General features: G+C 69.7%; 1 protein-coding gene across 1 annotated transcript in view; it reads right to left on the bottom strand.

The window, feature by feature from the left end:
• The window catches only part of LOC140598486 (uncharacterized), a 93,628-nt gene that overhangs the window by 9,165 nt on the left and 59,256 nt on the right, over positions 1–25,207 (bottom strand). Inside the window, exons 24-31 of the mRNA XM_072755138.1 lie at positions 18,045–18,118; positions 17,151–17,271; positions 16,388–16,482; positions 16,099–16,164; positions 15,436–15,535; positions 15,012–15,164; positions 1,256–1,329; positions 362–482 (exon numbers count right to left, since the gene is read on the bottom strand). Coding sequence (XP_072611239.1) covers positions 362–482; positions 1,256–1,329; positions 15,012–15,164; positions 15,436–15,535; positions 16,099–16,164; positions 16,388–16,482; positions 17,151–17,271; positions 18,045–18,118 — 804 coding nt within the window. The remainder of the gene's footprint in view (positions 1–361; positions 483–1,255; positions 1,330–15,011; positions 15,165–15,435; positions 15,536–16,098; positions 16,165–16,387; positions 16,483–17,150; positions 17,272–18,044; positions 18,119–25,207) is intronic.

Raw genomic sequence — 25,207 nt, 5'->3', positions numbered from 1 at the left:
AGGGGCAGCGGGTGCAGGCCACGGGGAGGGTGATGGGCGTGCACGGCCCTCTGCTGTGGGGCTTGGGAGTGAGGCTGGGGGCCCCCGGGAGGGGGAGACGCTGCCCCCTGGGCCCCGTGTGGCCGTGGGCTGGCAGGGGGGCCTGGGGGACAAGCCGGCAGCCCGGCGGGAGGCTGGGGGAGCAACGGGAGTGCGTGCCTGGCCTGCAGACGGTGGGGCGGGTGGCCGTGGCTCCGGGACCCCGAGGCCACCGGGGAGGCGGGGCCCTTGCCCGTGGGGGGGCGAGCTGGGGGGTCCCCGCCTGCCCCCCGGTGCAGCAGCCTGCAGGGAGGCCCTCCTGAGCTCCCCGGCGGGCCCCTACCGTGCATGGAGTGCCGGTCGCCCACCATCAGCTGGGCCAGCGCCCAGAAGGCGTCCTCCTCGGGCAGGAACATGAGGAGGACGGCCGCGATCTCGCTCATGCCCTGGCAGTAGCCCACCTCCTGCAAGAGCCAGAGCCCCACGGAGGGCGTGCGCCCCGAGGCCCCCTCTGAGCCCTCCCCGCGGGCGTCAGGCTCCCCCGGCTCCCTCCCAGCCCGGGCTCCCGGAGGGGGCTCCCAGAGGGCGGGGGAGCAGGTGAGGGCCACCCGGACCAGCTGGGGCGCGAGCACCCCGGGCCCCGCTACCGAGCCCTGCGGCCGCCGTGCCAGGACCCCCGTCCTCAGGCCAGCAGGAGGGGCCTCCGTGAGCTGTGCCAGGCTGTAGGGGACCCGCCAGGTCTGGAGACCCCCCAGAGGGCAGGTCGGCGGGGGGGTGGGGGGGCCTGACTGTGGCCCCTGGCAGGTCCCACGAGGGGAGCTGGGCCAGGACACCCCGCGGGGCCGGGGAGCGTGTGAGCTGGGGTCCTCGGGGACCCTTCTGGAATGCGCCGTGGAAGGGGGCGGCCTCCTGGGCGCCTCGGCCTCGTTCCCTTCGGGGGAGTGGGAGCCTTCCCCGCCCGGGCTCTCGTCGGTAGTGCCGTCTGTCAGGGTCCAGACCCGAGCTCTAGGACGGCCGCGGTGCACGCGGGGGCCCTGGGCAGCCCCGGCCCTCGGGCACGCAGGCCCTGCCTCCCCTGGGAGGTCTGCACCCCGCCCCCTGCCCGTCCCGGAGGAGAGAGACCCTCCCCGGCATCTCGGGGGCCGTGGAGCCGGGGCCATCACTGTGAGTCCCGCTGGTCACCACCACTCAGGACAAGGCCGCCCGCGGGGCAGGAGGCGGGGGCAGGGACACTCACCGTGTCGTACAGCGAGTAGGCTGCCAGTACGCAGAACAGGGCTCGCTGCCTAGGAGGGGGGACAGTGGGGGGCTCTGCTCAGTCAGCCCCCGCCCAGCGAGGCCGCCGAGGTGCCGACACCCGCCCCGCAGGCCCCGCGGCCCGCAGGGCCCCTCCGCGGGGGCCGATCTCCGGGGTCAGGTCTGCGCACGGGGACAGGCGGCGACCTCACACGTGCAGCGTGCCGGGGGTTCAGTGCACCCTGGGGTGTCCGACGCCTCCGAGCGGCTCCCGCCGTGGGGTGTGCAGCTCCGGGCTCCCCCAGCGCCGCCAGCGCCCCGGGCCTCCAGCCCTGGAGCGGCCCCCCCCCCCCCCCGCACGCCCCCATGGGAGCCAGCGCTCCCCCTGCCCCGGTCCCCGCAGCCCCTGACGCCTCTCCTCCGCTGCCCTGGCCTGGCCCGGCCCCGTGTCCCGGGAACACCACCAGCCCCACGTGACCCCTGCCCCGAGCCCACGCAGCCGGGGCATCCGTGGCCCTGAGCGCACCCCCAGGTCTTCCCAGGTGTCCCTGGGCTGGACTCTGTGGGGGGCACCCCGGGCCCGCCCATCCCAGAGCATCTCGGGGCTCCAGGTCTGAGCCGCCGTGAGGAGAGCAGGGAACGTCGTGCAGGTGTGACCCCGATACAGGCTGTGAACCCCTGGGGTCACTATCTGAGCACGGGGGGGTACGGGGTGCGGCCCCCTCAGCGCTGCCAGGAGCCGCCCGATGCCCCCCCGCACGGCGGCCTGAGTCTGCACCCCGGCTCCGCGGCCCCCGGGCCCGGGCTGCTGGAGGCCGGCTCCCCCCGGGCCGGGGGTCACAGGTCAGCCTGACCCGGCCGCGCTCTGAGGGCCGCGGGGGCCCCGGGGGGCAGCAGGTTCCCTGCAGGGAGGAGCACCGAGTTCTCGTGGGGAGACGGTCCGAGCGGCCCGCCCGGGAAGCCCAGCCACCCATGCCTGGCGTCTCCCCAGCCCCGCCCCTGGCGCCCCTGCAGGTCACCCCTGGGGTCCCGGGCTCCCACACACCCCGCCCGCTGCACACACAGGTAGCTGCACCCTATGCTCCACCCACCTGCAAGCCCCTGTCGGGGGGCTCCCTGCCTTCCCCACCTCCCCGCGGCCCCTGGGGACTCTGCGGGACACCCGGGCTTCTGCCGGGAGCAGGCCGTCCAGAGAACCCCAAGGTGGCCGGGGAGGCTGAGCATGTCCCACAGGGGGCAGCTGCACCGCGTCCTCGTGGGGGTGGGGTGGGGGTGGGGGCGGGACCGATAGTGTAGGGGTGGGGGTCTGGGGTTGTGGGGGATGGTGTGGGGGGTGATGCAGGGGGATGGCGTGGGGGCGGTGGGTGAGGGGATGGGGTGGGGGGCTGCGGACACAGGGCACCCCCTTCTCTAAGGTGCACACGGAGACGTCTACAGATAAAGGCGACCCCAGTCTGGGGTTTGCTGTGACCCCTGCCCCTGCCCCTGGTGCCCCGTGTGCTCCGCGCAGGGCCTGCCTGGACCGGGGCGGCGTCTGGGGGGGGGGGGGGGGGGGGGGCGTCATGCCGTGTGTGCTCACCAAGTGCAAATTGTCTAAAACAAAATGCCCGGAATTCAGAAGTACATAAAACACCGGAGGGTGGGTGTCACCCTGACCTGTCCGACCCTCGTCGGGTCCACGTGTCCCGGTCCAGCCGCGGCCATGCACCCTGGCCCCAGGTCCCCTTCGTGCCCCCCACGCCCCCACCCCGGCCCCCTGCTCTTCACGGGGCCGCCCCTCACCCCCTTGGGGTTCAGCTCAGACGGTGACCCCTGGAGGCCCCGTCCTGCGGCCTCCCCATCCCCGAGACCCTGGGGTTGGGGGCACGGGGGTCATCCCCAGCACCCTACCACGTGGCAGTGTGTTGTTTGCTGCCGTCGCTCCCCCCGGCCTCGGAGACCCCGTGTCCCCAGCACAGAAGCCCCCGGGCCTCTCCCAGGCCGGGCCCCCGACCCCCGAACCCCGCTGGCCCAGCAGCCTCACCCGACCCCGTAGCGGTCCCAGAACATGGTGTGACTGCGGAACGTGCGGTTGACGTCCAGGTCGATCTGCACGATGTCCCGGGAGGAGACCAGGGCCGCCTCCTTCATTGCCTGCGGGGAGACCCCGGGAGGAGGAGCCGGCGTCAGGGACACAGACCCCGACCTGTCAGCAGCTGCCGTCCTGGGCAGGGAGCCCCGGGGCCACCACGGGAGTGTGTCCTGCAGGAACCTCCACCCTTCCCCTGGGAGGCCGGGGACGGCGGGAGTGCCCACCGTGCCCGCGGGGCCTGCGTGAGGGCCTGTGCCCAGCTGTCGTGGGCGGGGAGGGGACTGAGGGTCAGCCCTGGACAGGGAGGGGACGTGGAGGATCAGCCCGGGTGGGGAGGGTACACGGGAGTTCAGCCCCGGGTGGGGAGGGGTCACGGAGGGTCAGCCCTGGGCAGGGAGGGGACCGAGGGTCCACGGGGAGTAGATGGGTCGGGTCCCACCTGGTATTTCCCGGCATTCCTGGCCTTAACCTGGTCGACGTTCAGCAATCGCAGCCACACCTGTCCCCGCACCTGGGGCGGGACCCCCTTGTAGACCCTGCGTCGCAGCTGCGGGGAGGAAGGCAGTGCTGGTGAGAGGGGCCCAGGGCGGCCCCTTGGAGCCCAGGGAACACGAGGCATCTAGAAGGTTCCGGCGTCGGCTCCAGGGTGTCTGCAGAGAGCCTGGGTCTCCCTGGATCTGGGCCCCCCCCCCCCCCGTCCCCCGCGAGGAGCAGGGACCCTGGCCCCGACCTGACGCTCCCCCACCGCCGTCCCGGGGCCTGGGGAGGGAGGCCCGGGCTCCCAGCAGACTCTCCCCAGGCAGGGGGCTCCCCCGAGGACGGGGCAGGAGGACACTGAGGGCGGCCCCCCAGCCCCGTCGGGACGGAGAGCCCTCGGGGGCACCCAGCGCCCCACCTTCTCGCTGGGGAGGTAGTGGTCCCATCGCTTGAGCATTTTTATCCATTTGTCCGCGCGCCGGGTCTCCTGGCGGAGTTTCTGGGAGAGGACAGGCGGGGGCCGCAGGTGAGGCTCCCGCCGCGGGAGGTGGGCGCTCGGGCCGCGTCCAGTGCCCCGCGGGACCCGGAGGAGCCAGGAAGGCACAGGGCCCCCCGCGGACCGCGGCTCCGGGTCTCGGGTGCGTTCCCGGCGGCCCGTGCAGCGCTGGGACGGGGGACTGGGGAGACGCCCGGGGATGTCCTGGGGGACGCGGTGCAGACAGCTGGCCCCAGCTCCCCCCCACGTCCTGCCCGGGGCCCAGGACGGGCTCTCACCTTGGCCTCGCGGGGGCTGGGGTCGGGCAGCTCCCTGTCCCTGGAAGGCAGGAGACGCAGAGCCCTGAGGCCCCGGCCCCACAGCCACACACACACACACACACCCCGTCTGCACCCAGCGTCCTGGGGAGGGCAGGGCTCCCCCGGGGAGGGCAGGGGCTGCCAGCGGCCTGAGGGCGGGCGGGGGCGGCGTCTGGGGGGTCTGAGGAGGGTGTTTGCCGGTGGTGGGCTGGGCGGGGACCCCTCGGGGCCCCCAGGGGGTGACCTGCCCCCCTCCTCGATGGACCAGCCCGAGAGCTGTCAGCGTGGCCCGGGTGCCCCGTGACCGTCCCGCTGAGGTCCCCCCGCCTCCCCAGGGCCTGACTGCCCAGCGTCCAGCCGGCCTCCCCCTGCCCCCTGGCCGTCCCCCTGCTGTCCCCGGGCTCCCCTCTCTGCTGTCCCCTCTGCCACCCTGGCCCATTTCACCTCCCGTCCTGTCGGAGCCCCTGAGCACGACCACCCCTGAGCCATCCCAGCAGACACTGGGCCGTGAGCAGGGCCGAGGGGGCCCCACCTGGGGTCTCCAGCGTCCGTCAGGTTCTCGTGGGGCTGTTGACCCATCAGCCTCGTCCCCTGCGACCTAGGCCACTGGGCTGTCCCCTCCCTCCTTCCCGCCCAGGGCAGCCCCCTCCTCCTCTTGCCTCCTCCTGCCTGGTCGGGGCCTCCCTCTGCGGCCGCCCCCCCTCCCTGCGCTGGCCTGGTCCCCGGCATCCACCTGCAGCCCCGCAAAAGCCTTCGGGTGTGGGCGAGAGCACCCCTGCGGACTCGGCCCAGACCAGGCCGTCCCCCTACGGAGAGCACGCCCCGGCCCCAGAGCCCCTCACGGGCGGGATCCCCTGCTGAAGGGACTGGACACCCCACCCCACCACCACCCCCGGATGCAGCAGGCTGACACCTGGGCCTGCCCAAAGCAGGCGTGGGGGCCCCTCCTCTGAGTGTCCAGGGGCCTCCCCCGGGCCCAGCTCCCTTCCTGCCCACGTCCCGGGTCGGCCTCCGGGGTGTCTCAGCTGCAACCCAGCGCAGACATGGCCCTCAGAGGGCTCCAGGGGACCAGGTCCCGACCTGGGGGCGGGGGGGTCAGCCTCCAGAGAGGTGTTCCTGCAAAGGCCACCCGCCCTGGGATGGATGAGGGGTGTCCAGGGGACTCACTGCAGAAAGCCCTGGTGGTCGGCGACCTTGCACAGTGACAGGTCCTGCGGAGACCCTGCTTGGGGCGCCTGCAACAGAGGGGGCTCCGTGGTGGGGACCGATCAGAGCAGGGGAGTGGGGACAGAGACAGGAGGGAGCAGAAGGGCTCCTCCCTCCCCTGGATCCTGAGGGAGCGCCGACCCCTGAGATTGGCCGGGTGCCAGAGTGGGCGCAGCCTGGCAGCCTCACCTGCTTCTGTCTATCAGTGACGATCCCCCCCTGGGCCTCACCCGGACCCGGCGACTGTGGTCCCCACCTGGGCCTCACTTGACCTGGTGACTCTGATCCCTACCTGGCCCTCACCCAGGCCTGGTGACTCTAGTCCCCAACTGGGCTTCACCCAGGTGACTCTGGTCTCCACCTGAGCCTCATGTGGATCTGCGACTGTGGTCCCCACCTTGGCCTCACCTGAACCTGGTGACTCTGGTCCCCACCTGGGCTCACCTGGACCTGGTAGCTGTGGTCTTCATCTGGACCTGGTGACTCTGGTCCCCACCCGGGCCTCACCTGTACCTGGTGCCTGGGCTCCTCCGCTACCAATGACGAGGATCCAGGATGGACCCTTAGTTGCTACTACACCGGGACCATCCCCAGGGTCTCACTTGTTCCTGGTGACTGTGGTCCTTGCCTGGGCTGACCTGGCTCATCCTTGGCTCTGATCCCCTCTTGAGCCTCACCTGCTCTTGCAGGTACGGTCCCCCCTGTCGTGGGTGTGTAGTGTCTATGGTCCCTTCTGGTGGGCCTCACCTGATGGTACTGGGCCACGATATTGGCCCTTTGCAAGGCCAGCAGGGTCTCCGGGTCCTCCTGCATCGTGCTGCAATCCAAACACATCCAAGGATGACGGCGCGTGAGAACCTTCCGAGGACACGTGCGTCCGGGTGCTCCCCGTGGGCGGGCGCCCCTCTGTCTGACCGGAGCCGGAGACAACCCCGTAGCCCCGAGGGGCACAGGCATCACACACGGGCCCTCGCTGCCTGTCTGTCTGTCCGTCGCCCACCGACAGTCCACCTTCCCAGCCACTGTCCCAGGGCACGCCGTCACGCTGGGGTCACAGAGCGCTCCCACCCCGGTATCAGGAGCACACGGGCGGGGGACCCAGGGGCTCCGGGGAACTGCCCACCTGATGCTCGGGGGTGACGTCTCCCAGCCCGGGGCCGGTGCAGAGATGGTGGTGGGTGGGCCGGCCAGCGAGTGTCCCTGCGGGCTTGGGGGGGGGGGGGGCGGGAATCGAAGGTTTCTCCGAGATTCCACAAGCACACGACCAAGGGGAGAAAGCGACGGACTGGACTTCATCAAAATTAAAACCTGATGCCAGCAAGAGTGCGACCGAACTCCCCACCCTGAGGGCAGCGATGTGTGAATAGCCTGAGGGGGGCCCTGGGGGAGCACGAGGGACTCCACGTTCTTTGGAGCCTGAAGAGCAAGCCTGCTCACGGGCCAGGGGGACCCAGCGGGCGCAGGGCGGGATGGGGGGGTGACAGTCACCCCTGTCGGGGTCCATGCGTCTAGGACAGGCTGGAAAGGTCATGGCTTGGGTGCCTGCACAGCAGAGGGCTTACAGGGGAGCGGGGGTCCCGGGGGAGCTGCCTGAGTTCCGACTGCAGCCTCCTTCCCTGGACGGGGGGCAGCAGGGTGGCCGCTCTCACCCCGTGGGGCTGTGGAAGGGCTGTGGGAGCTGCTCACGGTCATCGCATGGGGGTCGGGGTGTTGTGGACCCCAGCGCGGGAGGCCTGTGCCCCCACGCGGATCCACAGGCCCCACTGTGGCCCGCGGGGATCAGGGATCAGCTGCCACTCACCTGTGACCTGTCGCTGTGTGGGCGCCTCCTCTTTATGCACTGGGGTACTGGGGAGTGTGGGAGGGTGGGGGTACTGGGGAGAGTGGGAGGGTGGGGGTACTGGGGAGAGTGGGAGGGTGGGGGTACTGGGGAGAGTGGGAGTAGCGGGGTACTGGGGAGAGTGGGAGGGTGGGGGTACTGAGGAGAGACGAGTCCTGGGCTACTGGGGAGAGCAGGAGAGTCGGGTCGCTGCGAGCCAGATCCGGAGCACCGGTGCCTCCGAAGGTCTGCGGACGCAGAGTGGGCACCAGGCAGCGGTGGAACCCGGGGGCACCACAGTTCCGCCCAGAGCGGGGTCCCGCATCATCACTGTGGGCAGGCGGGGTCCAATCAGCACTCAGCCCTCACCCTGGTGGCCGAGGGTCCCGGGGGAGGGTCCTGTCCCCACGCCGGGCGGGAAGGCGATGCAGGCAGCCTCCCGCATCCTCAGTTCCCATCCTCGGGCCCTGCAGGCCTCCCGCCCTTCAAGGCAGACTGGGGGTCACAGATGCCCCCCCCCGCCCCCCAGGGTTCACAGCGTGGGGTTGCAGTTAGGAGCATTTGAGGGGCTCCTGGGTGGTTCCGTCCGTCGGTTCCACGTCGACTCTTGAGTTTGGCTCAAGCCAGGATCTCCAGGTTGTGGCGTGGAGCCTCGGGTGGGGCTCGGTCTCCGGTGGGTGAGGAGTCCGCTCCAGGTTCCCCCTGTCCCTCCGCCCCTGCCCCCCGCACCGTCTCCCAAGTACATCTTCTAAACATTAACATGAAGACACGTGAGCATCTGGATCCCCTCTGCAGAGGCGCCTTCGTGTGCGTCACGACCGTGTAAATGCCTTTCACGGACCCACCGGGATTCCCACCGGAAACCCCTTTTCCTTGGTATCTGTTAAAGTGCCGTCGACACCCAAGGGGACAGTAGCTTCAGGGCTACAGCTGGCGACTTGACAATTCTGTGCCTCGCTCAGCTCTCCCCGCGAGAAGCGGCGTCACCGTCTGTCCCCGTACCGAGTTGTCCCCACGGTCCTGACTCTATTGCCAGGCCGTACTTTCTAAATTTCCGGGATTCCTTTATTTAGAACCACACGCTTGTAGCTTTCCCTACTTGTTCATCCACGTTGCCCACCTGCCCCCCGCGGCCCCTCTGATCACTCAGCACGATCCATCCCGTTAACCAGAGAAAGGACATGGGGCGGCCCGGGGCGGAGGGGGGCGGCGGGGCTCAGCGCTTCAGCGCCTGCCTTCCCTTCGGCCCAGGGCGTGATCCTGGAGTCCCGGGATCGAGTCCCACATCGGGCTCCCTGCACGGAGCCTTCTTCTCCCTCTGCCCGTGTCTCTGCCTCTCTCTCTCTCTCTCTCTCTCTCTCTCTCTCTCTCTCTCTCGTCTCTCGGTGTCCCTCAAGGATATATAAATAAAATCTTTAAAAAAACAACAAAAACAGAGAAAGGAGACGATCCCCTCAAGAGTCGCAGAAAACGCATTTGACAGAACAAAGCATGAAAAGCACAGGGGGTTTTAGGAAAGGTCTGTCAACAGAGGAGAGGCCGCGTAGGAAGGCCCGCAGCTGACGTCATCCCCGAGGGTGACGACCTGAAATCGTCTCCCCCGAGAGCAGGAACAAGCCACGGAGGTGCCCTCTCAGCGCTGGGAGTCCCACGTAGTCAACAGAGGGGAAACAGCCGTGTGGGGGTCGCGTCCACGCCCACAGGGGCCCGGCCTCCTCAGGACCCGCGGGGAGGCTTCCGGGTCAGGGTCAGGGTCAGGGTCAGGGTTAGGGTTAGGGTTGGCATATTGTGCTTAGCATAATACTCTTTCTAGGCTTTAATACTTCTTTAAATGTTTCATAGAATTCACTCATGAAGCCATCTGGTCGTGGACTTCTGCGTTTTGGGAATTTTTTTTCTATTACTCAACAGCTTCGCTGAGAATTGGTCTATTCAAATTTTCTATTTCTCTATGTGTCAGTTTTGGTAGGTTATATATTTTCTAGGAATTTAGCCACACACAAAAGTAAAATCAAAAACTAGAAATTTCATTCTTTGGCTTGTGTCTATCCAGTTTTTCCAACACCATTTGTAGATTTTTTTCCCCACTGGATATTCTTTCCAGCTTTATCAAGGATTAAACGACGACATAGTTGTGGGTTCATTTCTGGGAGGTCTGCTCTGTGCTCTTGGTCTGTGTGTCCGTTGTCGTGCCAGGACCGTACTGTCTTCATCACAACAGTTTTGTGACATAACTGGAAATCTAGCGATGTGAAGCTTCCTACTTTGCTTTTCTTTTGCAAGGCTGCTTCGCCTGTCTGGGGTCTTTTGAGGTTCCATGCAAAGTTGAAGATCATTTATCTTAGCTCTGTGAGAAATGCTGGGGGCATTTTGATAGGGTTTATAGGAATGTCTGGGCTGCTCTCGGTTGTGAAGACACTTCGTACCCTTTCAGTCCACGAGTGTGGAGTGTCTCTTTCCGTTTCTTTGTGTCATCGATTTCTTTCCATCATCGTCTTCAGAGTAAGTTTTTATAGCTGTTTCCTTAGGTTTTTTCTTAAGTATAATATTATTTTTTGTTTCATTTTAAATTTATTTTTATTAATGTCTTAGTTTCTCTTTTTCTTACCTTCTTACTGAGGTATAGGAATGCAACAGAATTCTGTGCATTAATTATGTATCCTGTGACTTTACTGAATTCATTTACCGGTTCTAACATTTTTTTGTTTGTTCATTTTTGTAGTTTTCTATATATAGTGTCATGGTGTCCATTTCTTGTAGGTTGTCCTATTGGCATATAGTTTCTGATGTGCCATCAAGCCCTCTTGTCTCCACCGTTTCTGTCAGAACCCTGCGTTCACCCTGCCTGTGTCCGAGTTTTGTTTTGTTTTGTTTTTTTTTCTTTTTATCTCGGACAAGTGACTGAGTTTCAAACCTCCAAGTTTTAGGGGCTGCCCTGGGGGAGACCCGTGCTCCTCCCGCCCGGGAGGGTCTCCTCCCACTTCTGGCCTTTGCTGGCCCGGCCCAGGGACGCGGCCCCGTGACCGCACAGGGGTTTGCAGTTTGTGGCCACACAGGGCAGACAGCTGGCCCTAGTCCCGCGGCCCTCGGCCGGGGTCCCCGCTCCTGGGCCTGGGAACCGTTGGCGCCACCGTCCTTGGGACCCCGGGGACCCTGAGCCCACCCTGTCGCTCCAGGGGCCGCCCCCCACTTCGCCTCCCGAGCACCGTCGAGGCCGGCGTGTCCCCCCCTCTAGCAGACTTCTGGAAGTTCTGACTTTGTGCTCTGCTGCTTCTAATAGTGTGCGTAGACCCGTCAGCTGGCTCCCTGCCCCTGTGGGATCCGGGGCTGTGTCTCCCCCAGACCGACTGACTGATTTTCTTTTTAAGATTTTATTTTTCTGTCATCTCTACACCCACATGGGGCTTGAACTCTCCGCCCCAAGAACAAGAGTCGCGTGTTCTTACCAACCACCCCAACCACCCCGAGAGCGGCCAGGCTCCCTTTGATTGATTGACAGGGAGTAACTGAAGCCGACGTGCTGCCTGTGTCGTGTCAGGGCAGAAACTGAGCCCCGGCGTCGAGGTGCGGTGGAGTCATTGGGACCTTGGTCGATGTTAAAGAAAGCGGAGCCTCCCCGGGAGCCCCGGGAGCCCAGGGAGCGGGGCCCACACACGTGACAAGTTGGCCGTTTCCTTGACCAGGAGTCATTGGGCTGGCTGCCGATTTATTTGAGTTGCCGTTCGACGGCGAAGGTCGTTCTAGGATGGGGACACAGCGAGAACGTTCCGGGTTCTTGCGGGTTCGGAGGTAGCTAAAGCTCCCCCGTCGTGGACTCGATGTCCCAGTTGGGTGCAGAGATAGGCGAGCCAGCAAAGAGATGAGAAACATGGCCCTGGGGTGCCTGGCCGGCCTGGTCGGGGGACCTTGATGTCAGGACTGTGAGCTGGAACTCCGTGTTGGGTGTAGAGAGGACATAAACGTAAAACCTTTAACAAATAATAAATGGATGAACTAAGACAGCGTGACGTGGAAGGGGAGTCCTCGCTTCAGGACAAACCTCAGAGCGGACCATGTCTAGCCTGCGACCTGTTCTTGATGGCCCCGCTCGCTCTCCCGGGCCCAGATGACGGGGTCCCCCACGAGGGACGGTCCCGCCCGAGTGGGAGTGGGCCTCCTTCCCCGTAAGGCCCGTGCCTCCCCTCGTTCTGCAGGACAGAAGAGCCGGGAAGGCACGAGCTCGGGGGGATCAGCATAAACCTCGGCGATGGTCCTTCCCGATCCCGGGAGCCAGAGCTCGGCCTCCTTTTGGGACCCGACGTCCTAAAGAAGCCCGTGTGGTCAGTGGCTCGGATGCAGGGCGGAGGCCGACGGAGAATCAGGAAGAGCAAAATGGGGCGGGGGGGGAACCAGAAGCTGAAGGAGAGGGGGACAGCTGTCAGCATCGGGAGCCTTCGCGGGGACCCGGCGTCCTTTCCCAGGAGGGGCCCCCCTCTGTAGGGTGCTTCCCGCCGCCCCGCGCTCCCCGTGGGCACCCGCAGGCGCATCCCCGGGCCTCCAGCGCCTCTGCAGCCGTGGTCTGGAGCGTCCTCCGTGTGTCCTACCGGGGACCCCAGCGTCCCGTCTGTAACCGTCCGGCTGCTGTCTGACAACAGTCGGGGGATTCCGACGTTTGTTGGGTTTGGGGTGTGTGCCTGTCTGTCGCCGTGCCGCGATCTGATCCTCGGGCCGCGTCGTCCTGACGCCGAAACGGTTGAAGAAGCACCATCATTTCCGGTGCTGGCGCTGGGCGGCTAGCTGGGTTCTCCCGGCCGACCCGGGCCCCCTCGTGCCGTCCCGTGCCGTCCCGTGCCGTGCCGTCCCGTCCCGCCGGGGGGTCAGCTGAGCTGGAAGGTCCGGCTCGGCCACATTCCCGTGGGTGGCAGCGGGTCCCCGCCGAGCGCCGGCCGCTTCTCTTCTCCCCGATGCCTCTCCAGCTCCAGCGGGGAGCCAGACCTCGGGGCCGCCCTGGGGGGAGCTCCTGAGGGGCCGGCTGCCCGTGGGGGGAGCCCTGGGGCTGCCTGTGTGTGTGTGTGTGTGTGGGAGTCGGGGTGGGGACGGGGCCGGGGTCCCTCGGTCCCCTGCGCTGCCTGCCCCCAGGCCGAGCCCCGCGCTCACCCAGCCCCTACTCTCCAGGGCGTGCAGGGTGCCCTCCACACTCTGGTGCGAGGGATCCAGCAGCACCGGGTGTGCACGCTGAGCCCGCCCGGTGAGGGTGGCCCAGGTGTGAGAGCTGCAAGGGCCTGCTGTCCTGACGTCCGCTCCGGGGCCACGCTGACCGCCCCGCGGGCCCTCTGTGCCCCAGGCGCACAGGCCCGGGGCGGGGAGGGGAGGAAGCGCCCCGGAGCCCGGGCAGCCCAGGCCCCCTGGACAGAGGGGGCACAGACCTCCCAGGGCGCTTAGCACAGACCCTGGTGACCTGAGGCTCCCCGGCTGTCACTCTGTCCCAGGCCCGTCCTGGCCGCGGGCGCAGGCTGAGTCGCAGTAGAGTCTGCGGGGTCCTGACCCTGGCGTCTGGCCGCCCCGGGAAGGCACGTGGGGACGTCAGCCGTGTGTGCCTGGCGGCGCCCCCGCAGGGGCTGGTCGGGGCCTGGGCGGCGCCCCCTCCTCCTCTCTGGGGGTGTCTCCGCACCCCGTGCACAGAGCTCCGGGAGACGCAGAAACGAGCCGGCCGTGCCCTCTCACACAACAACACTTTATTGAACTTGCAACAGCAAACAGGGGCTCAGAGCCGAGGGTGCGCGCCTTCCCCTGGGAGACCTTCCTGTCCTTAGAGGAAAGCGGGAATCCCGCAGGGGTGCGGGTGCTGGAGTCCCCCGCCTGGGAGCCTGTGCGGACTCGACTCCGGGTGGGGGCGCGTGTCCTGAGGTCGGGGCGGTGAGAGGCGGTTCTGGGGGCGGCAGGGCTGACGTGGACCTGCGGCCCATGGGCTCCTGCGCTGGGTCCCCGCAGGGCCTCTGGACCCCGGCCTCGGGCCCCCTGGGGCCGGGTGACTGACTGCTGGAGCCCCAGCGCGTGGAGGAGCCTGCCTCCTGGTGTGGGTGTGGGTGTGGGTGTGGGTGGGGGTGGGGGTGGGGGTGGGGGTGTGGGTGGGGCCCACGGGCCTGCCCCCGCTGCCCTGCCCTGGGGTGTCCCGGGATCCCCAGGGCTGCCCTAGGTCAGCGACCTGGATCTGTGGGGCACGCCCAGGGCCCAGGAGGCCACATCCTGCTGTGAGAGGGCTCGTTCGGCCCGGGGCCAGAACGCAGGCCTGGCCAGGGCCCCGGGGCGCTGGATCCCATTAGCGCTGGGCCTGGGGCAGGCGCTCGAGTCGCCCCTGCCCCCACAGAGCCCGGGGCCAGGCCAGCCCAGGTCCCTCTGGGTCAGGGGCTGGTGTCCCGTGCGGGCGGTGCCGCCCTCCGGGAGGCACAGCGAGACGAGGCAGGGCACGGTGACGGCGGGCCGGAGCCTCCGGGCCCCCGCCCTCACCGCCACGCTCTGCCCCCGAGGCCCGCGAGCATCGAGCTGCCCCGTGGACGCGGGGGGCAGAGGGTCCCGGGCCTGTGCGGGGCCTCGGGGCAGCGGGCTCAGCGCCGCCCTGGCTCTGCCCTGGCTGTGCCCGTCACTGCCCAGCGAGGGGCACGAGCTGCAGTGGCCGCGGGGCAGGAAGGGTGTCCTGGGCCCGACAGCGTCATCCCTAGGGGGCTGGGGGGACCGCGTGATGGGAGTCCCGGGGGTGCTCCAGGGCCCGGTCCGTCGCGGGGCCTCTGGGGTGGCCCAGGCAGGTGCCAAATGGAAGGAGACCCCGTTTTCGGTCTTGAAGCCCGCCGTGTCCCGGGGCCGCCTGCCTGCACCGCCTTGTTGCCCCGGGAGGGTGGGGAGGGAGTTCCACCGCCGGGGCTGGGGGGCAAGTTGGACGATGGCCTGGCCGGGAGGGGGTCCGGGCGGCTCAGGCCGGGCGGCTGGGCCCGGGGAGGCCGGCTCCTCCAGCCTGGGCGGTGGCTCAGAGGCCGGAGAAGGGAGGAGAGGCCCGGGCGCCGGGGACACTGGCTCCAGGCCCAGGGGCCTCGTGGGGAACTCCTCAGGTCCCGCTGGAAAGAGGCCGACGGGGTCAGCGTCTCCAGCAGGCTGTGTGTCCCCCGCTGGGGGCCCCGGGGGTCCTCACGGCTCCCGCGTGACCCCCCCCCCCCCCGGCCTGACCCTGTGCTCAGCCCCCCACACTGCTGCCCGGGCCCTGCAGTGGGTACCCGCCCGCCCAGCCCTGGCCTGGGGTCCCCGAGGCTGGAGCAGAAGAGGAGAGCCCCAGAGATGAGGACGGGGGCCCCGGGGGCTCTGTCCCCTGTGGGCGGCCCCAGCAGGCCGAGTCGGGAGGGGCCGGGGCCCTGAGCCCACCTGGCGGGGGCAGGTCGCACCGCATCCTGCGGAGCTGGGTCATGGAGGCCCGAAGGTGTCTCAGCACGGCCTCGTCCTCCAGGGCCCAGGGCTGGGCCAGAGAGTCCTGGAGGAACTCCCGGAGCCCTTCCAGGGGCAGCTTCAGGAGGCGCTCTGGGCGGTGGGCGAGAGTCAGACCCAGAGGGCCCCGCCCTGGGGCCCCCGGGGCCCCCAGGCCAGCGGCTGGGGTCCCGCTGTGCCCAGGAGCGCCGCGGGCAGTGCGCTGGCCGGGGTGGCCCCTGCCCGCTGCTCCACTCGGGGAGCCCCGCTGCACCCGCCTGCCCCGCCGTCCCCCCGCCCCAGGTCTGGGTGCTGCTCAGAGCCCAGGGTCACCGCCCCTGCCCCCCCGCCCCCGGCACACCTGGGCTCCCGGGGGCTCACTTACTCCTGTGCACCTTGAGGATGGTATAGGCCATGGCCGTGAGCACCCTCTCCCCATCCAACACGTAGGCATCCCACAGCTTCAGGGTGAGCGAGAAGGGGGTCTAGGGGGACGGCGGGGTGGGAGGAGCGGCCTGAGCAGGGCCCCTGGGGGGCTCGGCTGGGGCTAGGCTAAGCCTGCCATCTGGCCCCCGGCTGCCTGCGACGAGGCCCCGCAGCGCCCCCCCCCCCCCCGCCCCCCGCCCCCCGCCCCCCGCCTCCCCGTGCGTGCCCTCCTCCCAGGGAGATCAGGGACTCCCGGCCGCTCCGGGTTCCGACCCCGGCCAGCACCTCCCGCACCCCTGGGGGCACAGACTCTGCCCGCACTTGACGACACCACGCCTCGAGAGGACCCCAGGCTGGCCGCCCGATGGGCCGAGGGCCCGTCCACACCCCGGGCTGACCCGGCCTCCCCCGGGGGAGCTGAGGCAGAGACGGGCCGCCCCCCGGGACCTCGTCCAGGGACCCTCTGGGCTTCTCCAGGACGGGCTGGGCTGCGAGCCTCAGCCTCAGCCTCAGGACCCCGGGGTCGGGCCTGGCTCGTCTGGAGGGTGGGGCTGAGCTGGGCCCTCCCCGGGGGCAGGGGGCAGGTCCGGGAGCGGGGGTCCCGGGGGGGGGGGGGCCTCACCCGGCCGAGGAAGCACTGGAGAAACCATTTGGGGCTGTAGATGCCGGTGGACATCTGCTCCTCGTCCTGGCGGGAGGGCAGGGGGTGCTCAGGCCCCACGCCGCGGCCCCTGGAGCCGGGTGGACGCGCTCCCCCCCACGGCCCAGCCCAGCCCCGAGGGCGCCCCCGGGCCCCAGGGGGAGGAACGTGACCCCAACTCTGGGCAGCTCGGAGGGAGGGCCATGCCCCCCACCCCCTGCCCCGGGCTCCGGGGACGGAGCCTCAGGAGCTCCCACTCGCCCCCACTCGCCATGTGCTTCCTCAGGTCCGGGAGAGCTCTTTGGAGGACCCGCTCGTGATGTCTCTGGAACCTGAGGAGCTTCGGGAAGCCCGGGACGAAGAAGCCTGAGAAGGCCCCAGGCCCCCACGGTCAGGGCCTCCTCCTGCACCAGGCGGGGTGGGGGGTGTCGGGGCAGGGGCCTCCCCGCCACGCCCTGACCCCCGTGTGCCCACCGCCCTCGGAGCCCGGGCTGGATCCGCTCTTCCCAGAGGGCAGGGCCTGCCTCCCAGGCCGGGGGCGCGGGGCCCGGGGACCCTCGTCCTCACAGAGACCCCGCGGGGCGTGGGCTGGGGGCTGAGGACCGGGCCCGGCTGACCCAGCACCCTCTCTCCTGCGGGGGCCGCCGCGGGGACAGGCGGGTCCCCAGCCCCGAGGGGCAGCGGGTGCAGGCCACGGGGAGGGTGATGGGCGTGCACGGCCCTCTGCTGTGGGGCTTGGGAGTGAGGCTGGGGGCCCCCGGGAGGGGGAGACGCTGCCCCCTGGGCCCCGTGTGGCCGTGGGCTGGCAGGGGGGCCTGGGGGTCAAGCCGGCAGCCCGGCGGGAGGCTGGGGGAGCAACGGGAGTGCGTGCCTGGCCTGCAGACGGTGGGGCGGGTGGCCGTGGCTCCGGGACCCCGAGGCCACCGGGGAGGCGGGGCCCTTGCCCGTGGGGGGGCGAGCTGGGGGGTCCCCGCCTGCCCCCCGGTGCAGCAGCCTGCAGGGAGGCCCTCCTGAGCTCCCCGGCGGGCCCCTACCGTGCATGGAGTGCCGGTCGCCCACCATCAGCTGGGCCAGCGCCCAGAAGGCGTCCTCCTCGGGCAGGAACATGAGGAGGACGGCCGCGATCTCGCTCATGCCCTGGCAGTAGCCCACCTCCTGCAAGAGCCAGAGCCCCACGGAGGGCGTGCGCCCCGAGGCCCCCTCTGAGCCCTCCCCGCGGGCGTCAGGCTCCCCCGGCTCCCTCCCAGCCCGGGCTCCCGGAGGGGGCTCCCAGAGGGCGGGGGAGCAGGTGAGGGCCACCCGGACCAGCTGGGGCGCGAGCACCCCGGGCCCCGCTACCGAGCCCTGCGGCCGCCGTGCCAGGACCCCCGTCCTCAGGCCAGCAGGAGGGGCCTCCGTGAGCTGTGCCAGGCTGTAGGGGACCCGCCAGGTCTGGAGACCCCCCCGAGGGCAGGTCGGCGGGGGGGTGGGGGGGCCTGACTGTGGCCCCTGGCAGGTCCCACGAGGGGAGCTGGGCCAGGACAGCCCGCGGGGCCGGGGAGCGTGTGAGCTGGGGTCCTCGGGGACCCTTCTGGAATGCGCCGTGGAAGGGGGCGGCCTCCTGGGCGCCTCGGCCTCGTTCCCTTCGGGGGAGTGGGAGCCTTCCCCGCCCGGGCTCTCGTCGGTAGTGCCGTCTGTCAGGGTCCAGACCCGAGCTCTAGGACGGCCGCGGTGCACGCGGGGGCCCTGGGCAGCCCCGGCCCTCGGGCACGCAGGCCCTGCCTCCCCTGGGAGGTCTGCACCCCGCCCCCTGCCCGTCCCGGAGGAGAGAGACCCTCCCCGGCATCTCGGGGGCCGTGGAGCCGGGGCCATCACTGTGAGTCCCGCTGGTCACCACCACTCAGGACAAGGCCGCCCGCGGGGCAGGAGGCGGGGGCAGGGACACTCACCGTGTCGTACAGCGAGTAGGCTGCCAGTACGCAGAACAGGGCTCGCTGCCTAGGAGGGGGGACAGTGGGGGGCTCTGCTCAGTCAGCCCCCGCCCAGCGAGGCCGCCGAGGTGCCGACACCCGCCCCGCAGGCCCCGCGGCCCGCAGGGCCCCTCCGCGGGGGCCGATCTCCGGGGTCAGGTCTGCGCACGGGGACAGGCGGCGACCTCACACGTGCAGCGTGCCGGGGGTTCAGTGCACCCTGGGGTGTCCGACGCCTCCGAGCGGCTCCCGCCGTGGGGTGTGCAGCTCCGGGCTCCCCCAGCGCCGCCAGCGCCCCGGGCCTCCAGCCCTGGAGCGGCCCCCCCCCCCCCCCCGCACGCCCCCATGGGAGCCAGCGCTCCCCCTGCCCCGGTCCCCGCAGCCCCTGACGCCTCTCCTCCGCTGCCCTGGCCTGGCCCGGCCCCGTGTCCCGGGAACACCACCAGCCCCACGTGACCCCTGCCCCGAGCCCACGCAGCCGGGGCATCCGTGGCCCTGAGCGCACCCCCAGGTCTTCCCAGGTGTCCCTGGGCTGGACTCTGTGGGGGGCACCCCGGGCCCGCCCATCCCAGAGCATCTCGGGGCTCCAGGTCTGAGCCGCCGTGAGGAGAGCAGGGAACGTCGTGCAGGTGTGACCCCGATACAGGCTGCGAACCCCTGGGGTCACTATCTGAGCACGGGGGGGTACGGGGTGCGGCCCCCTCAGCGCTGCCAGGAGCCGCCCGATGCCCCCCCGCACGGCGGCCTGAGTCTGCACCCCGGCTCCGCGGCCCCCGGGCCCGGGCTGCTGGAGGCCGGCTCCCCCCGGGCCGGGGGTCACAGGTCAGCCTGACCCGGCCGCGCTCTGAGGGCCGCGGGGGCCCCGGGGGGCAGCAGGTTCCCTGCAGGGAGGAGCACCGAGTTCTCGTGGGGAGACGGTCCGAGCGGCCCGCCCGGGAAGCCCAGCCACCCATGCCTGGCGTCTCCCCAGCCCCGCCCCTGGCGCCCCTGCAGGTCACCCCTGGGGTCCCGGGCTCCCACACACCCCGCCCGCTGCACACACAGGTAGCTGCACCCTATGCTCCACCCACCTGCAAGCCCCTGTCGGGGGGCTCCCTGCCTTCCCCACCTCCCCGCGGCCCCTGGGGACTCTGCGGGACACCCGGGCTTCTGCCGGGAGCAGGCCGTCCAGAGAACCCCAAGGTGGCCGGGGAGGCTGAGCATGTCCCACAGGGGGCAGCTGCACCGCGTCCTCGTGGGGGTGGGGTGGGGGTGGGGGCGGGACCGATAGTGTAGGGGTGGGGGTCTGGGGTTGTGGGGGATGGTGTGGGGGGTGATGCAGGGGGATGGCGTGGGGGCGGTGGGTGAGGGGATGGGGTGGGGGGCTGCGGACACAGGGCACCCCCTTCTCTAAGGTGCACACGGAGACGTCTACAGATAAAGGCGACCCCAGTCTGGGGTTTGCTGTGACCCCTGCCCCTGCCCCTGGTGCCCCGTGTGCTCCGCGCAGGGCCTGCCTGGACCGGGGCGGCGTCTGGGGGGGGGGGGGGGGGGGGGGGGCGTCATGCCGTGTGTGCTCACCAAGTGCAAATTGTCTAAAACAAAATGCCCGGAATTCAGAAGTACATAAAGCACCGGAGGGTGGGTGTCACCCTGACCTGTCCGACCCTCGTCGGGTCCACGTGTCCCGGTCCAGCCGCGGCCATGCACCCTGGCCCCAGGTCCCCTTCGTGCCCCCCACGCCCCCACCCCGGCCCCCTGCTCTTCACGGGGCCGCCCCTCACCCCCTTGGGGTTCAGCTCAGACGGTGACCCCTGGAGGCCCCGTCCTGCGGCCTCCCCATCCCCGAGACCCTGGGGTTGGGGGCACGGGGGTCATCCCCAGCACCCTACCACGTGGCAGTGTGTTGTTTGCTGCCGTCGCTCCCCCCGGCCTCGGAGACCCCGTGTCCCCAGCACAGAAGCCCCCGGGCCTCTCCCAGGCCGGGCCCCCGACCCCCGAACCCCGCTGGCCCAGCAGCCTCACCCGACCCCGTAGCGGTCCCAGAACATGGTGTGACTGCGGAACGTGCGGTTGACGTCCAGGTCGATCTGCACGATGTCCCGGGAGGAGACCAGGGCCGCCTCCTTCATTGCCTGCGGGGAGACCCCGGGAGGAGGAGCCGGCGTCAGGGACACAGACCCCGACCTGTCAGCAGCTGCCGTCCTGGGCAGGGAGCCCCGGGGCCACCACGGGAGTGTGTCCTGCAGGAACCTCCACCCTTCCCCTGGGAGGCCGGGGACGGCGGGAGTGCCCACCGTGCCCGCGGGGCCTGCGTGAGGGCCTGTGCCCAGCTGTCGTGGGCGGGGAGGGGACTGAGGGTCAGCCCTGGACAGGGAGGGGACGTGGAGGATCAGCCCGGGTGGGGAGGGGACACGGGAGTTCAGCCCCGGGTGGGGAGGGGTCACGGAGGGTCAGCCCTGGGCAGGGAGGGGACCGAGGGTCCACGGGGAGTAGATGGGTCGGGTCCCACCTGGTATTTCCCGGCATTCCTGGCCTTAACCTGGTCGACGTTCAGCAATCGCAGCCACACCTGTCCCCGCACCTGGGGCGGGACCCCCTTGTAGACCCTGCGTCGCAGCTGCGGGGAGGAAGGCAGTGCTGGTGAGAGGGGCCCAGGGCGGCCCCTTGGAGCCCAGGGAACACGAGGCATCTAGAAGGTTCCGGCGTCGGCTCCAGGGTGTCTGCAGAGAGCCTGGGTCTCCCTGGATCTGGGCCCCCCCCCCCCCGTCCCCCGCGAGGAGCAGGGACCCTGGCCCCGACCTGACGCTCCCCCACCGCCGTCCCGGGGCCTGGGGAGGGAGGCCCGGGCTCCCAGCAGACTCTCCCCAGGCAGGGGGCTCCCCCGAGGACGGGGCAGGAGGACACTGAGGGCGGCCCCCCAGCCCCGTCGGGACGGAGAGCCCTCGGGGGCACCCAGCGCCCCACCTTCTCGCTGGGGAGGTAGTGGTCCCATCGCTTGAGCATTTTTATCCATTTGTCCGCGCGCCGGGTCTCCTGGCGGAGTTTCTGGGAGAGGACAGGCGGGGGCCGCAGGTGAGGCTCCCGCCGCGGGAGGTGGGCGCTCGGGCCGCGTCCAGTGCCCCGCGGGACCCGGAGGAGCCAGGAAGGCACAGGGCCCCCCGCGGACCGCGGCTCCGGGTCTCGGGTGCGTTCCCGGCGGCCCGTGCAGCGCTGGGACGGGGGACTGGGGAGACGCCCGGGGATGTCCTGGGGGACGCGGTGCAGACAGCTGGCCCCAGCTCCCCCCCACGTCCTGCCCGGGGCCCAGGACGGGCTCTCACCTTGGCCTCGCGGGGGCTGGGGTCGGGCAGCTCCCTGTCCCTGGAAGGCAGGAGACGCAGAGCCCTGAGGCCCCGGCCCCACAGCCACACACACACACACACACCCCGTCTGCACCCAGCGTCCTGGGGAGGGCAGGGCTCCCCCGGGGAGGGCAGGGGCTGCCAGCGGCCTGAGGGCGGGCGGGGGCGGCGTCTGGGGGGTCTGAGGAGGGTGTTTGCCGGTGGTGGGCTGGGCGGGGACCCCTCGGGGCCCCCAGGGGGTGACCTGCCCCCCTCCTCGATGGACCAGCCCGAGAGCTGTCAGCGTGGCCCGGGTGCCCCGTGACCGTCCCGCTGAGGTCCCCCCGCCTCCCCAGGGCCTGACTGCCCAGCGTCCAGCCGGCCTCCCCCTGCCCCCTGGCCGTCCCCCTGCTGTCCCCGGGCTCCCCTCTCTGCTGTCCCCTCTGCCACCCTGGCCCATTTCACCTCCCGTCCTGTCGGAGCCCCTGAGCACGACCACCCCTGAGCCATCCCAGCAGACACTGGGCCGTGAGCAGGGCCGAGGGGGCCCCACCTGGGGTCTCCAGCGTCCGTCAGGTTCTCGTGGGGCTGTTGACCCATCAGCCTCGTCCCCTGCGACCTAGGCCACTGGGCTGTCCCCTCCCTCCTTCCCGCCCAGGGCAGCCCCCTCCTCCTCTTGCCTCCTCCTGCCTGGTCGGGGCCTCCCTCTGCGGCCCCCCCCCCTCCCTGCGCTGGCCTGGTCCCCGGCATCCACCTGCAGCCCCGCAAAAGCCTTCGGGTGTGGGCGAGAGCACCCCTGCGGACTCGGCCCAGACCAGGCCGTCCCCCTACGGAGAGCACGCCCCGGCCCCAGAGCCCCTCACGGGCGGGATCCCCTGCTGAAGGGACTGGACACCCCACCCCACCACCACCCCCGGATGCAGCAGGCTGACACCTGGGCCTGCCCAAAGCAGGCGTGGGGGCCCCTCCTCTGAGTGTCCAGGGGCCTCCCCCGGGCCCAGCTCCCTTCCTGCCCACGCCCCGGGTCGGCCTCCGGGGTGTCTCAGCTGCAACCCAGCGCAGACATGGCCCTCAGAGGGCTCCAGGGGACCAGGTCCCGACCTGGGGGCGGGGGGGTCAGCCTCCAGAGAGGTGTTCCTGCAAAGGCCACCCGCCCTGGGATGGATGAGGGGTGTCCAGGGGACTCACTGCAGAAAGCCCTGGTGGTCGGCGACCTTGCACAGTGACAGGTCCTGCGGAGACCCTGCTTGGGGCGCCTGCAACAGAGGGGGCTCCGTGGTGGGGACCGATCAGAGCAGGGGAGTGGGGACAGAGACAGGAGGGAGCAGAAGGGCTCCTCCCTCCCCTGGATCCTGAGGGAGCGCCGACCCTCTGAGATTGGCCGGGCGCCAGAGTGGGCGCAGCCTGGCAGCCTCACCTGCTTCTGTCTATCAGTGACGATCCCCCCCTGGGCCTCACCCGGACCCGGCGACTGTGGTCCCCACCTGGGCCTCACTTGACCTGGTGATTCTGATCCCTACCTGGCCCTCACCCAGGCCTGGTGACTCTAGTCCCCAACTGGGCTTCACCCAGGTGACTCTGGTCTCCACCTGAGCCTCATGTGGATCTGCGACTGTGGTCCCCACCTTGGCCTCACCTGAACCTGGTGACTCTGGTCCCCACCTGGGCTCACCTGGACCTGGTAGCTGTGGTCTTCATCTGGACCTGGTGACTCTGGTCCCCACCCGGGCCTCACCTGTACCTGGTGCCTGGGCTCCTCCGCTACCAATGACGAGGATCCAGGATGGACCCTTAGTTGCTACTGACACCGGGACCATCCCCAGGGTCTCACTTGTTCCTGGTGACTGTGGTCCTTGCCTGGGCTGACCTGGCTCATCCTTGGCTCTGATCCCGTCTTGAGCCTCACCTGCTCTTGCAGGTACGGTCCCCCCTGTCGTGGGTGTGTAGTGTCTATGGTCCCTTCTGGGACTCACCTGATGGTACTGGGCCACGATATTGGCCCTTTGCAAGGCCAGCAGGGTCTCCGGGTCCTCCTGCATCGTGCTGCAATCCAAACACATCCAAGGATGACGGCGCGTGAGAACCTTCCGAGGACACGTGCGTCCGGGTGCTCCCCGTGGGCGGGCGCCCCTCTGTCTGACCGGAGCCGGAGACAACCCCGTAGCCCCGAGGGGCACAGGCATCACACACGGGCCCTCGCTGCCTGTCTGTCCGTCGCCCACCGACAGTCCACCTTCCCAGCCACTGTCCCAGGGCACGCCGTCACGCTGGGGTCACAGAGCGCTCCCACCCCGGTATCAGGAGCACACGGGCGGGGGACCCAGGGGCTCCGGGGAACTGCCCACCTGATGCTCGGGGGTGACGTCTCCCAGCCCGGGGCCGGCGCAGAGATGGTGGTGGGTGGGCCGGCCAGCGAGTGTCCCTGCGGGCTTGGGGGGGCGGGGGGGCGGGAATGGAAGGTTTCTCCGAGATTCCACAAGCACACGACCAAGGGGAGAAAGCGACGGACTGGACTTCATCAAAACTAAAACCTGATGCCAGCAAGAGTGCGACCGAACTCCCCACCCTGAGGGCAGCGATGTGTGAATAGCCTGAGGGGGGCCCTGGGGGAGCACGAGGGACTCCACGTTCTTTGGAGCCTGAAGAGCAAGCCTGCTCACGGGCCAGGGGGACCCAGCGGGCGCAGGGCGGGATGGGGGGGTGACAGTCACCCCTGTCGGGGTCCATGCGTCTAGGACAGGCTGGAAAGGTCATGGCTTGGGTGCCTGCACAGCAGAGGGCTTACAGGGGAGCGGGGGTCCCGGGGGAGCTGCCTGAGTTCCGACTGCAGCCTCCTTCCCTGGACGGGGGGCAGCAGGGTGGCCGCTCTCACCCCGTGGGGCTGTGGAAGGGCTGTGGGAGCTGCTCACGGTCATCGCATGGGGGTCGGGGTGTTGTGGACCCCAGCGCGGGAGGCCTGTGCCCCCACGCGGATCCACAGGCCCCACTGTGGCCCGCGGGGATCAGGGATCAGCTGCCACTCACCTGTGACCTGTCGCTGTGTGGGCGCCTCCTCTTTATGCACTGGGGTACTGGGGAGTGTGGGAGGGTGGGGGTACTGGGGAGAGTGGGAGGGTGGGGGTACTGGGGAGAGTGGGAGGGTGGGGGTACTGGGGAGAGTGGGAGTAGCGGGGTACTGGGGAGAGTGGGAGGGTGGGGGTACTGAGGAGAGACGAGTCCTGGGCTACTGGGGAGAGCAGGAGAGTCGGGTCGCTGCGAGCCAGATCCGGAGCACCGGTGCCTCCGAAGGTCTGCGGACGCAGAGTGGGCACCAGGCAGCGGTGGAACCCGGGGGCACCACAGTTCCGCCCAGAGCGGGGTCCCGCATCATCACTGTGGGCAGGCGGGGTCCAATCAGCACTCAGCCCTCACCCTGGTGGCCGAGGGTCCCGGGGGAGGGTCCTGTCCCCACGCCGGGCGGGAAGGCGATGCAGGCAGCCTCCCGCATCCTCAGTTCCCATCCTCGGGCCCTGCAGGCCTCCCGCCCTTCAAGGCAGACTGGGGGTCACAGATGCCCCCCCCCGCCCCCCAGGGTTCACAGCGTGGGGTTGCAGTTAGGAGCATTTGAGGGGCTCCTGGGTGGTTCCGTCCGTCGGTTCCACGTCGACTCTTGAGTTTGGCTCAAGCCAGGATCTCCAGGTTGTGGCGTGGAGCCTCGGGTGGGGCTCGGTCTCCGGTGGGTGAGGAGTCCGCTCCAGGTTCCCCCTGTCCCTCCGCCCCTGCCCCCCGCACCGTCTCCCAAGTACATCTTCTAAACATTAACATGAAGACACGTGAGCATCTGGATCCCCTCTGCAGAGG

This window comes from Vulpes vulpes, chromosome 4 (assembly GCF_048418805.1).
Source record: "Vulpes vulpes isolate BD-2025 chromosome 4, VulVul3, whole genome shotgun sequence".
Taxonomy (NCBI): Eukaryota; Metazoa; Chordata; class Mammalia; order Carnivora; family Canidae; genus Vulpes; species Vulpes vulpes.
Note: the sequence above shows the minus strand (reverse complement) of the source record. Positions and strands in the feature narration are given on the sequence as shown.